At 51.7% G+C, this 11,687-nt stretch overlaps 1 protein-coding gene across 1 annotated transcript; it reads left to right on the top strand.

The window, feature by feature from the left end:
• The first annotated feature begins 8,202 nt into the window (after positions 1 to 8,202).
• On the top strand, positions 8,203 to 10,883 carry Egr4 (early growth response 4). The gene is made up of 2 exons (XM_085690557.2): positions 8,203 to 8,717; positions 9,042 to 10,883. Exons 1-2 carry the CDS (start codon positions 8,585 to 8,587, stop codon positions 10,349 to 10,351), a joined length of 1,443 nt encoding a protein of 480 aa, XP_085546683.1. The 5' UTR covers positions 8,203 to 8,584; the 3' UTR covers positions 10,352 to 10,883.
• The last annotated feature ends 804 nt before the right edge of the window (positions 10,884 to 11,687 follow it).

The following is an 11,687-nucleotide window of genomic DNA, read 5'->3' as shown; positions in this document are numbered from 1 at the left end:
TTCGTCAGCTACATGGCGTCTCGTTGACCCTGCCTACTCTGTGTGTGTGTGTGTGTGTGTGTGTGTGTGTTCAGGTTTCCCACCTGGCTTTGCTCTGCTAAGCCATTGGTCAAAACAGCTTTATTCATCAACCGATAAAAGCAGCACATCTCCAGAAGGACATCCACATCATAGACATGTCCACTATACTTGGCTCCTGTTTCGTTGGAGGTTTTCTCTTAGATTTTAGTTTTCATCGTGTGTAAGTGTGTCTCTGCATGTGGGTTTGCGCACGTGTGAGTGCAGGTGGCTGAGGAGTCCTGAGAACGGCATCAGATCCCCTGGAGTTGAAGTTACAGGTGGTTGTGAGCCATCCAGTGTGGATGCTGGGAACCAAATTTGGGTCCTCTGCAACAGCAAATTTGCTATTAACCATGGAGGCATCTCTAAAGCCTTTTGTTTTAGTGTCTTATGTTTGTTTGTTTGGTTGCTTCGGAGACAGGGTTTTATTGTATAGCCTTAGCTGTTCTGGAACTTGGCCTGTAAACCAGGCTGGCCTCAAACTCAGATAGATCCACCTGCCTCTGCCTCACAAGTGCTGGGATGCATACACCACCACTGTTTGACCAAGTTTTTGTGTTTCTTAAAAATTGTTTTTAGATTTGTTTTACTTTATGTATATGGATGTTTTGCCTTTGTGCATATATGTGCATTATGGATCTGCTGGGTCCCCTGGAGCTGGAGTTGGATGGTTGTGAGTCACCACGCGGGTACTAGGAATCTAACCCTGCTCTTCTGCAAGAGCAACAAATGCTCTTAAGCACTGAACCACTTCTTTTTTTAGAGGGAGTTCAAGACAGGGTTTCTCCGTGTAACAGCCCTGGCTGTCCTGGAACATACTCTGTAGACCAGGCTGGCCTTGAACTCACAGAGATCTGCCTGCCTCTACCTCTGAAGTGCTGGGATTAAAGGTGTGAGCCACCTGGCACTGAGCCACTTCTTTAGTCCCAATTTTGTTTTGTTTTGTCATCCTCGAACTCTTTATGACACAGTGACTATATAGCCCAGGCTGGCCATGAACTCTTGCTTCTACTCCTCCACCTCCCAAGTACTGGGACTAATTCAAAACATGAAGCACTGTGCCCAATGATTCTTTTCTTTTGTTTCTCTTGTTAGTCACCATACAAAATACCCAGATTATTTTAGTAATCAGTAAACTTGAGTTTAAAACATACAGATGGTGCTGGGAATGTCACTTGGTTGTTAAGAGCGCTTGCCAGCATTCACAAAGCCCTGAGTTTGATCTCTAACACTGGATAAACCAGGCAAGGTGGTATACACCTGTAATTCTAACGCTTTGGAAACCAGGGTAGGAGAATCAGTACTTCAAGGTTGTCTTCTGCTACACAACAAATTCAAAGCTAGTCTGGGATGTGTGAGACAATCTCAAACAACAGCACAAAACCAGTATGTGTGCATGATGAGAAAGCATGTGTCCAACATAGCATGGGGATCTGGATTTCAGCCCCATTGTGAGGTGGAAAAGAAAGGAGGAAACGGATGAGGAAGAATAAAATAAAAACGACTGACTGCCTATTTTGCAGGGACGAGGGGTCAGAGGTCCCTTGCTCCATGTAGACTCCGGCCACAGTGGTCATGGAAACCTGGAGCGCTCTGCATGAGATGATGGGAGGTAGGTACGCTGCGAACATTGGCTTCGTCCCTGCTGCAGCCTCATTGGCCTTCTGCCTCGTCAATCTGGTAGCCCCACCCTGCTTCGGTCTCTGTTTTTAAGTAAATCCTTCAGGAAGAGGAAAAGGGACGGAGCAGACAAGGAGGGAAGAAGAGAAGAAAGAATGAAAGAGGGGAGAAGCAGAAAGGAAAGAGGAGCAAAGGAGGGATACAGCACCCCTGCATCCTCGTGGCCCCAGGAAGTGGGGCAGGGAACTGTTCTTCAGCTCTGACAGGAGTCGCCATGGCGACGGAGCACTGGTCTCTTCATGATTAATACTCCCAGGCAGCTGTCTTCTTGGAGTCTTTTAAAATCCACACAGTATTATTTGAACACAATGATATTTAGAGCAGAAAGATCAAGGTGGGGTGTGGGGGAAGAGAGCGGTCCTGTTCCCAGAGCTGTGGCAGGGGCTGGGTTCCCTCCCTCCCCAGAGGAGGTAGAAAGTAGGCTGCCTTCCCTGCCATCCCCTCCTGGCTCAGCTTGCTCTCTGGATGCAGAGCTTCTCCTGCCAGGTGCTGCAGCAGCATCACCATCTGAAGGGCCTTCGCAGCACCTGCCATCAGGAGGTGTTCAGTGAACACTTAGTGAATGAAATCGTTCATTCATCCATCCATTCATTCATTCAGCGTCATTTTGTTCCTTGTTTATCTAAAACTAAATTCCACTTTACCCGTTCTCTTGGGAATATAAAACCACCTTTTCCTCTCCTCAAGGACACATACATACACACACACACACACACACACACACACACACACACACACCTTAGCACCACCACCATCAGCTTCTACAACAGCATCTGTGTGACCCCTGAGGTCTTGTCCATGTTGATTCATGTTGTCTTGCAGGGATCAGGGATAGCTAGGTTGTGTTCCCTAACTTGAAAAGCAAGAGGAAGACCTTCCACCCACAGATGCCTTTGTGTCAATCAGTCTGTAAAGTAAATGATGTTTTCCTAAGTAATCTTGTGGAGTAGAAACCAGGCGGTGGTGGCGCACGCCTTTAATCCTAGCACTTGGGAGACAGAGGCAGGCAGATCTCTGTGAGTTCTAGGCCAGCCAAGTCTACAGAGCTAGTTCCAGGACAGACACCAAAGCTACAGAGAAACCTTGTCTCAAACAAACAAACAAACAAAACACACACACACACAAAAGAAAAATCTTGTGGAGTAGTCTAACCTGGGTTCACCACTCAGAATTTGCCCTATGCCAACTCACACAACTTCTCCAGTGTTTCCTCATTGAGAATAGGAACCTGCGCTCCTTACTCCAAGAAGATAAGAAAATAATACTGTGTATAGGAAGCCTGGGTGGGTATTATTTCCCTTCTGAACCTGCATGTTTTTCTATCTGAAGTGTAATTGACCAGAACTCAGAAAGCCCAGCTCCCTTATCTTCTATGCCTCCACAAAGACCTTTATTCCCTCTGGACCCAGACTCTCTTTATAAGCTGCTAAAGGTTGGGAAAGAAGGCTAAAGAGATGGCATAATTGGTAAAGTTCTTATCCCACAAGCATGAGAACATAATTTGACTCCTAGAACCCATTTTTAAGAAAGAAAAGTCAGGTATGGTGACACATGCCTCTAATCCTAGTTCTGGGGAGACAGGTCCTTGAGGCTTCAACCTGTCAAGTCAGCTTGTCTTGCAGAAGCTATGAGCTCTGGGATCAGAGACACTGCCTCAAAATAAGTGGGGAGTTAAGTTTCTATTGCTGTGATAAACACCAGGACCAAAAGAAACTTGGCAGGAATGGGTTTAGTTCAGCTTATAGCGGTAGTCCACTATGAAGGGAAGGCGGGCGGGACCTCACTGCAGGAACCCAGAGGCAGAAACTGAAGTAGAGCCCAAGGACCACTGCTTCCTAGATAGCTTCCCCATGGCTTGCTCAGCCGGCTTTCTTACACAACCCAGGAGCACCTGCCCAGCGGCTGCAAAGTCCACAGTGGACTGGGTGCACCCACATCCATCATCAATCAAGAAAATGCCCCAACGGCACACCTACAGGCCAATCTGGTGGGGGCATCTTTTTTCTCAGTTGAGGTTCCCTTTCCACAGACGACCCTACCTTGTGTCAAGTTGACAGAGAATTAGCCAGCACAAGAGTGGTTTAAGAAGATACTTGAGGGCTGGAGAGATGGCCCAGAGGTTAAGAGCACTGGCTGCTTTTCTAGAGGACCCAGGTTCAATTCCCAGTACCCTTATAGCAGCTCACACCTGTCTGTAACTCCAGTTCCAGGGGACCTGACATCCTCACACAGATATACATGCTGGGCAAAAACATCATTGTACATAAAAATAAATAAATCTTTTTTAAAAGAAGATACTTGACATTGTGGCCTCCAAATGCACTAGCATGTATGTATGCACAAAGTTGGAGGAAAAAGGAGTTGAACTAGAAGTGGAACAGTCAGATGTCTCCCATTTACTCCCCGCTTGTCCACAGGGAATGAAATACAGATGTGTGCTCATTTCCTTCCAGGAGCAGCAATTTTGAGTGTGTGGATGAAGGTGTCTTCTGTGTAAGCACACGGAGATGGGGGTGTGCCAGCCCCGACTCAGACGTCTCCTGTCTCCTCTCCTAATCTTTCTCCTGCCCTCCAGCCCTGCCCCAGGTCTGGCCTCTAGCAAGAGCAAATTAAGGTGACTTGGATGCTTGTCCCAGCACAGACCTAGCCCAACAGCACTTGGCAGAGAGTAGCAGTGGCCTGGCACCTCACCACAGGACTAAGGGAATTATCCATGACTAAGAGGGAGGAGGGATACTGTGGCAGAGGGAAGAACAGCAGAAGGAATAGGCAACCTGGGGCTGGCCAATCTGGCATGACGGGCCACCTGGGGAACCCTGGACATCTGCCCAACCAAGCTTCTCTCTTCCCCTCCCCTTAGGCCACAAGATGCCAGAGTGTATGTGAGACACGTGTGCCCTTCCTGTCTGGTGAGGGCTCACCTGGCCTAGGTGATTTGATTAGAGATTAGATTTGGATTAGAGTCAAGATCTAGGTTCGAAATAGAACAGAACAAAATGTGTGTGTGTGCACGCGTGCGCACTCATGCACGCAAGCACTTCTTATAGATGTGTTTCTTTCTTATACAAGGTTTAACGTAGTTCAAGTCTGGCCTTGAACATCTAACCTCCTACCTCTACCTCCAGGGTGCTAGGATTACAAGTGTGAACTACCACAACCTAGTTTATGCAGGGATGTGTATGTATCATCACCCCCATTTCTGTGTTTTCTGTATGCACATCATGTATACTGATAACATAGACTTGGAACTGTGGCCATCATGGGGACACGTGTGCATGGCTATAAAGAGTCCTCTTCACCTGGCGTAGACTCATGGACGCACGGCAGTGCATTCTGCCGATGTGGGGTGGAGTTTACTCTGCCACTGCTTGGGGTGGAGAAATGAGTAGCTAAGGATGAAAGCAGGTCTCTCCAGTAAAAGCTGAAATCCACCATCTGAGCTCAAAGAGGAGCTCAGGGAACAAGCACTGAGTGCAGGGGACTTTGCAATCCTGAGTTTGCCCAGTAGTTAAGTAAGGGGCACAGTCTCCTGCAAAGGAGTAAAGGAAGGGGGACACCCTGCCTGCTTCTCTGTAGCTTAACACCCCATAATGAATTTGTTTCCAATTTTAGGAGAGTGGAAGTGAAATGGGAGACTTCAGACCTGCTCCCCCTGCCCCCCAGTGCCCGAAGTCCCAGAAATTGAAGGTCCTTATTTTTTAATCTTTATACTAAACTTAATCATTTAATCAATTTATTCCAGGCTGGAGAGGCAGCTCAGCAATTAAGAGTACTTACTGCTCTTGCAGAGAACCCAAGTACTGTCCCCAGCACTCACTTCCGGTGACTTACAACCACCTTTAACTCTGGCTCCAGGAGGATCCAGCAATTCTGGACCCCATGGGTGAAGGGACCCGCACACAGTGGGGTGCTCCCTCCCAGACCCTGGATTAGGTACAAACCACACACAAACACCTGTTTTCTTTTACAAAAGGAAGTGGCTGATTTCTGACCCAGGCAGAAAACAGCAGCAAATGGTCTTATAGGTGTGATTTTTAAGAGATAAAAAGAGGCTGGGTGTTGGTAGCACAAGTCTTTAGACCCAGCACTTGGAAGACAGAGACAGGCAGATCTCAGTGAGTTCGAGGCCAGCCTGGTCTACAAAGCAAGTTCTAGGACAGCCAGGGCTGTTACACAGAGAAACCCTGTCTTGAAAACAAAAACAAAAACAAAACAAAACAAAAAGGCGAAAGTAAGAGATCTGTTAGAATGGGCTACGATTTGGTGGTATGTTTTGATTGGGCATGTTAATTAGGGCAGCCAAAAGGGGTGGACTTCACTTCAATACTTTGATACTTTGGTGATCAGCCTTAGGAATGAGTCTGGCATAAGAAAGTGTTTAAATAAGGATAGAGACCTTGGTGACCAGCTTTAGGGATGTAATCTATGGGAGAAGGAAGGAGGAAGGGCAAGGCCTGTCAGAGCCATGCTTGCCATGCCAGGGCCTGCTAGAGCCCTTCGGTGGGCACCAGCACTCATATGCACTCATATGCACATACCCATACACAATGACATACATACTTAAAAATAATAAAAATAAGTGTAAAATATAATAAATGCTATTCTAAGATGGGCATAGTGGCGTGCACCTTTAACCCAGGCACTCAAGAGACAGAACAAGCAGAGTTCTGTGAATTTGAACCCAGTCTGGTCTACAGAGTGAGTTCCAGGACAGCAAGAAACACAAAGAGACCTGATCTCAAATAAATAAATAAATGTTATTCCACATATAGCTTTTTGTTTGGTCGGTTTTGGTTTTTTGAGACAGTTTCACTGTGCAAAAGTTCTGGAACTTATTTTGTAAACTAGGCTGACCTCAAAGTCACTGAGATCTACCTGCCTCTGTCTCCCAAGTGCTGGGATTAAAGGTGTGCCAGCACCACCCAGCTCCGTATATAGTCTAATCCACTCATTTTTACTGGTTTCAGAAAAGAGTTGGGTGAGCTAAGATAAAACAGAGAGAGGGATAGTAAGGAGAAGCGGAAACTACAGTAGATGACAAGGAGGGGTCCTGGCTGGGGTGAATTCTTGGTGCGTCTTCAGATGGAAATTGAGCCTCCTTAAAGCTGAGGAACACGGACGCCTCCAGATGGAGATTCTCGGTGTCGCTGGAAACAACTCTTCACTTTTAATTAAAAAGTTCTGATGCGAGGCAAGGTTTGATACAGTCCTGCCTGGTTTTGAACATATGATCCTTCCATCCCTACCTCCTAGGTGCTAGGATTCCACACATGCACTAAGGGCACCTAGAAAGGCAGAAAAGCTGCCTACAGAAGCACCTGCAGGTGACAAGCAGGAACTGCCACCTCAGGAGAACAATCTGTTGAAACCTGAGTGTCCTGTAGCTTAGACATGCATGGATAAGAGTTTATCCTGGACATGTTCACATTTATAGATAGTTAAGGGCAACGATGCCAACAACATTGGTAGAAAAGTTGGAAGTCACCCAGGTGTGCATGAATAGGAACTAACCAGTGGCTAATTCACGGTCTTCCTATACAATGGAGAATTATTCAGCATTGGACATGATGCAATTTCTGTTAGTTTAAGTGAAAAAAAATGCAAAAGAGTTTAAATGTTTGCATAAGTGAAAACGTTTTGCCAAAACCTACTCAAGAAACTTCAACGTGGCTACTCAAGAGATAGAGACGAAAGTGAGATAAGAGCCGCCTTTAATTTTTAGTTAAGTATGTACTCTTAGCCCGGCATGGCAATACACACTATTTTAGGACTCAGAAGGCTCAGAGGCAGAGGTAGGGGGACCTCTCTAAGTTCAAGGCCACCCTGGTCTACACAGTGAGCTCTAGGCTATCTAGAGCTGCATAGTGAAGCCTTGTCTCAAAAAATACAGGAATACTCTTGTGTGCTAGCTGATTCCACCCACTACCATTATCAAATTTTGCATTATGGCAATTTTTATGTAAATAAGCTATTTTCGAAGCACAACATTAGATGTTTAAACAGGAGCAAACACACACACACACACACACACACACACACACACACACACTCGTCAATAAAGGCAATCTTTCAGGGTCTGCCCGTCTCAGACCCCCCCAATGCAATCCTGTCTGGCTTTTTCTGTGGGCGCTAGGGTTTCAAACTCAGATCCTCACACTTGCAGCTCAAGTGCTCTTACCCATTTCAGGGTTACTGAATGTGTCCGGGGCATCATATTATCTGACTCAATTTCTCTCCTTAGCCAAGCTCACAGGTGAAGGAATTGGCGTTTGGCGGGAAGCAAACGCTGTATAAGTAGGAAAGGGTGGATCCGAACCCGTAATTCTACAGACGGGCGGGCAACGCACATTCAGGGCTTTCACACGGTGCCGAGCCCCTGCGGGGCGCACCCGTGGCCCAGCGCGCACGAGGCTCCACGCTCAGGGGACTCGCGCGCACGCAGCGGCGCGGCCCCGGCGGCGGCGGCAGCGACGTCACAAGCCGAGCTTTCCTTTTCGGGAGTCCCCGGCATACATCCTGTGTCCATGTTTGGTCATTTACGTCACGGCGCCAGGGCCGGGGCCTCCCGAAATGGCAGTGGCCCGGGGAGTCGGAAGCCCGGAGCCAGCACCGCCTAGCCTATATAAGTGGGGGGACTGTGGGCTGGGGGAGCCCGGGTGCGCTTTGGAGAGACCAGGAGCTGCTGCTCGAGGCCGGTACGGGCGAGTCAGGGCGTCGCGGTTCCCCAACTCGCGTCCCTGAAACAAGCAAGAGTCGGGAGCTCGGAGCTAGGGCGCCGGGCTTCCCCGCCAGCCGCGCGTGCCCCAGCCCAGCGAGGCCTCGGGCGCCCCGCCGCCACCGCGCCATGCTCCACCTGAGCGACTTCTCCGGCCCCGACGCGCACCTCGCCAAGGCCACCGAAGGCTGCGCCCACGCCAGCCCCGAGCTGCCCCGGCTGCCCGCCCGGGACGCTTCCTCGGCCGCCACCTATCCTGCAGGTAAGGAGAGGGACTAGGGGCGCGCAGACGGCGACCGCGGCGAGGGGTGGTGGAAGAGGCGCGGGGGGGTGGGGAGGTGTCCCAAAGCGCGCGGTTCCGTTCCCACCCCCCAACAAGGCCGCAGGCTCCCGTGCGGGAGCCCGTGAATGTTAGCGTCCCGGGGCGTCCGCGGGGGTACCCCCCGCTGCGGCTCGGAAATGCACGAGGCGCTCGGCTGATTGCTTGCGCCCCAGAGGGTCGGTGGAATTGGTCGCGGCTGCAGGATTGGGGGGCACGCCCTTTGAGATGTGCGGGGGCGCTGATGCGTGGTCCCTCCCTCGGCAGGCGACTTCTTGAGCTGGGCTCTGAGCGGCTGCGGCGCCGCGGGGGACTTAGCCGACTCCTGCTTCCTGGAAGGCCCCGCACCCACGCCCCCTCCGGGCCTCAGCTACAGCGGCAGCTTCTTCATCCAGGCGGTCCCCGAACATCCGCACGACCCGGAGGCCCTCTTCAACCTCATGTCGGGCATCTTGGGCCTGGCACCCTTTCCCAGCCCCGAGGCGGCCGCGTCTCGGTCCCCGCTGGATGTCCCGTTCCCCGCGGGCCCCGATACCTTGTTGCCGGACCTTTACTCCCCGGATCTGAGTTCAGCCGCCTTCCCGGAGGCGTTTTGGGAGGCCGCGCCTTCGGCGGGAGCCCCCTCGCAGTGCCTGTTCGAGCCCCAGCTCTCCCCGCCCGACGTCAAGCCAGGGCTGCGGGCGCCTCCCGCTTCGCCGGCGCTGGACGCTGTCTCGGCCTTCAAAGGGCCGTATGCTCCCTGGGAGCTGCTGTCTGCGGGGGCCCCGGGGAATGGTGGGTCCCAGGGAAGCTTCCAGGCCACCCCCGAGGCCCGTTTCCCCGCGGTGGGGACCAAAGTTGAGGACCTCCTGTCCATCAGCTGCCCCGCCGAGCTGCCGGGCCCGGCCACCAGACTCTACCCGGCAGGGGCTTACGACGCCTTCTCGCTGGCCCCAGGTGACTTAGGGGAGGGGACCGAGGGCCTCCCGGAGTTGCTGACCCCTCCCGGCGGGGAGGGAGGGAGCGGTGGCGAAGGCGGTGAGTTCCTGGCCACCTCGCAGCCGCAGCTGTCCCCGCTGGGCCTGCGCAGCGCCGCCACGGCTGACTTCCCCAAACCCCTGGTGGCCGACCTCCCGGGGGGCAGCAGCGGGGTGGCCCCGTCGGTGTCGCCCGCCGCCGCCGCCGCCTTTCCCGCGGCCAAGGGCCGGCGCAAGGGGCGCAGGGGTGGCAAGTGCAGCGCGCGCTGCTTCTGCCCGCGGCCGCACGTCAAGGCCTTTGCCTGCCCGGTAGAGAGCTGCGTGCGGAGCTTCGCCCGCTCCGACGAGCTCAACCGCCACCTGCGCATCCACACGGGTCACAAGCCCTTCCAGTGCCGCATCTGCCTGCGCAACTTCAGCCGCAGCGACCACCTCACCACGCACGTGCGCACCCACACCGGCGAGAAGCCCTTCGCCTGCGACGTGTGTGGTCGCCGCTTCGCGCGCAGCGACGAGAAGAAACGGCACAGCAAAGTGCATCTGAAGCAGAAGGCGCGCGCCGAGGAGAGGCTCAAGGGCCTGGGCTTCTACTCACTGGGCCTCTCCTTCGCCGCGCTCTGAGCTAGAGCTGGCCCTGTAGGTTGGGGACGCCGCCGCTTGGCGCACGCGGCAAGGTCTGCCCGGTCCCTCGCTCCCGTTACCCTTCCTGCCTCTTCCACGCACGTCCGGGGCCACCCTCAGTCCAGCTCCAGATCCCCCGAAGTGCCCGCCGCACACGCCCTTTCAGCACGGGCTCCGTGGACAGCGCCTGCTGTCCTGGAGCCGCCTTCCTCCTAACCAGCGGCTCTTGGGACGGTCCTCTTGGGCCACCCACAGAGCAGACACTCCCTTTGGGACTGAAGAGGTTTTTTTGTAACTGGTATATGCCCCACGCCCTCCTCTTTATCCTTCCCCAGAGACAAAGCTGGGGATATGTCGAGCCGGTCTCTCGAGAACTTTGTATAGCAATGTCCAGCAAGCCTTTGGATGTGATGTTTTTGCTTTGGGGTTATTTCGTTTTTGTTGTCGTTCATTTTTGTAAAGCAGACGCTACTCTTAAGCACTTGACAAAACTGTTTATTTTTGCAATTAAAATTATTGTGCTAAAAGCTTACTGAATCTGCCTTGTAAACTTCTAGCCCTTCCTAACTTCCCTTCGAGGACAGTATATGCTAGGAGACAGGAAATACACCCAATGGTGAGATGCAGGCCCCTGACATATTACTTGTACAGGACACTGACATACGTCAGGCAGTTCATAAATACATATAGAATGAATAGATGTTTTTATTCACAATTGACTTGGGGGTTAGTTATGTTTCTGGAACCAAACGTAAAAGGTATAGGTAGTAAACATGATTAATATGATTTTCTCTGAGTCTCAGTTTCTAGTACAGTTTCAAAATAGGAATCAGCCGATATAAGTTGGTTGCTGCAAGTGTTCAAGTAGAAACAACAAGGGTCAGGTATATCTAACTCCAACCTCCATGGCTTGCTTTCCAGCCCCAGAGAGAACCTTTTGGAAAAGGCTTTCAAACAGGTAACGGGAAAGCTTCGGCACTAGAGGGCGCCCTGGGCAGCAGAGGCTGCCGTATTAGAGTCGGGTTTATGAATGCTCAGTGTTTGCTATCTCAGATACCTCTGCTCAAGAGTCATGGGCTGTGAAGTCCGGGTTCACCTAGGCCACGCCTGATGAACCCGGTCCTTCGGTGAGGACCTAGGGTTCACCTAGGTCCTTCGGTGAGGACCGAGCCAGAGGCTCCTGGTCCCTTTAGTGGCACTACAACCGAAGGTTCAGGAGACAATAATTCATTTACTGAACAGCCAGACTCCTGCCACAATCACAGGCCTTTTCAGAACTCTACTTCCAGATGAACCCTTCATGGTTTTTGGGTGCAGGCAGGAGGGTGGTGAGAAA

This window comes from Myodes glareolus, chromosome 6, assembly GCF_982192425.1.
Source record: "Myodes glareolus chromosome 6, mMyoGla1.1, whole genome shotgun sequence".
NCBI classification, from domain to species: Eukaryota; Metazoa; Chordata; class Mammalia; order Rodentia; family Cricetidae; genus Myodes; species Myodes glareolus.
The sequence above is the reverse complement of the archived record's forward strand: the minus strand, read 5'-3'. Positions and strand labels throughout refer to the sequence as shown.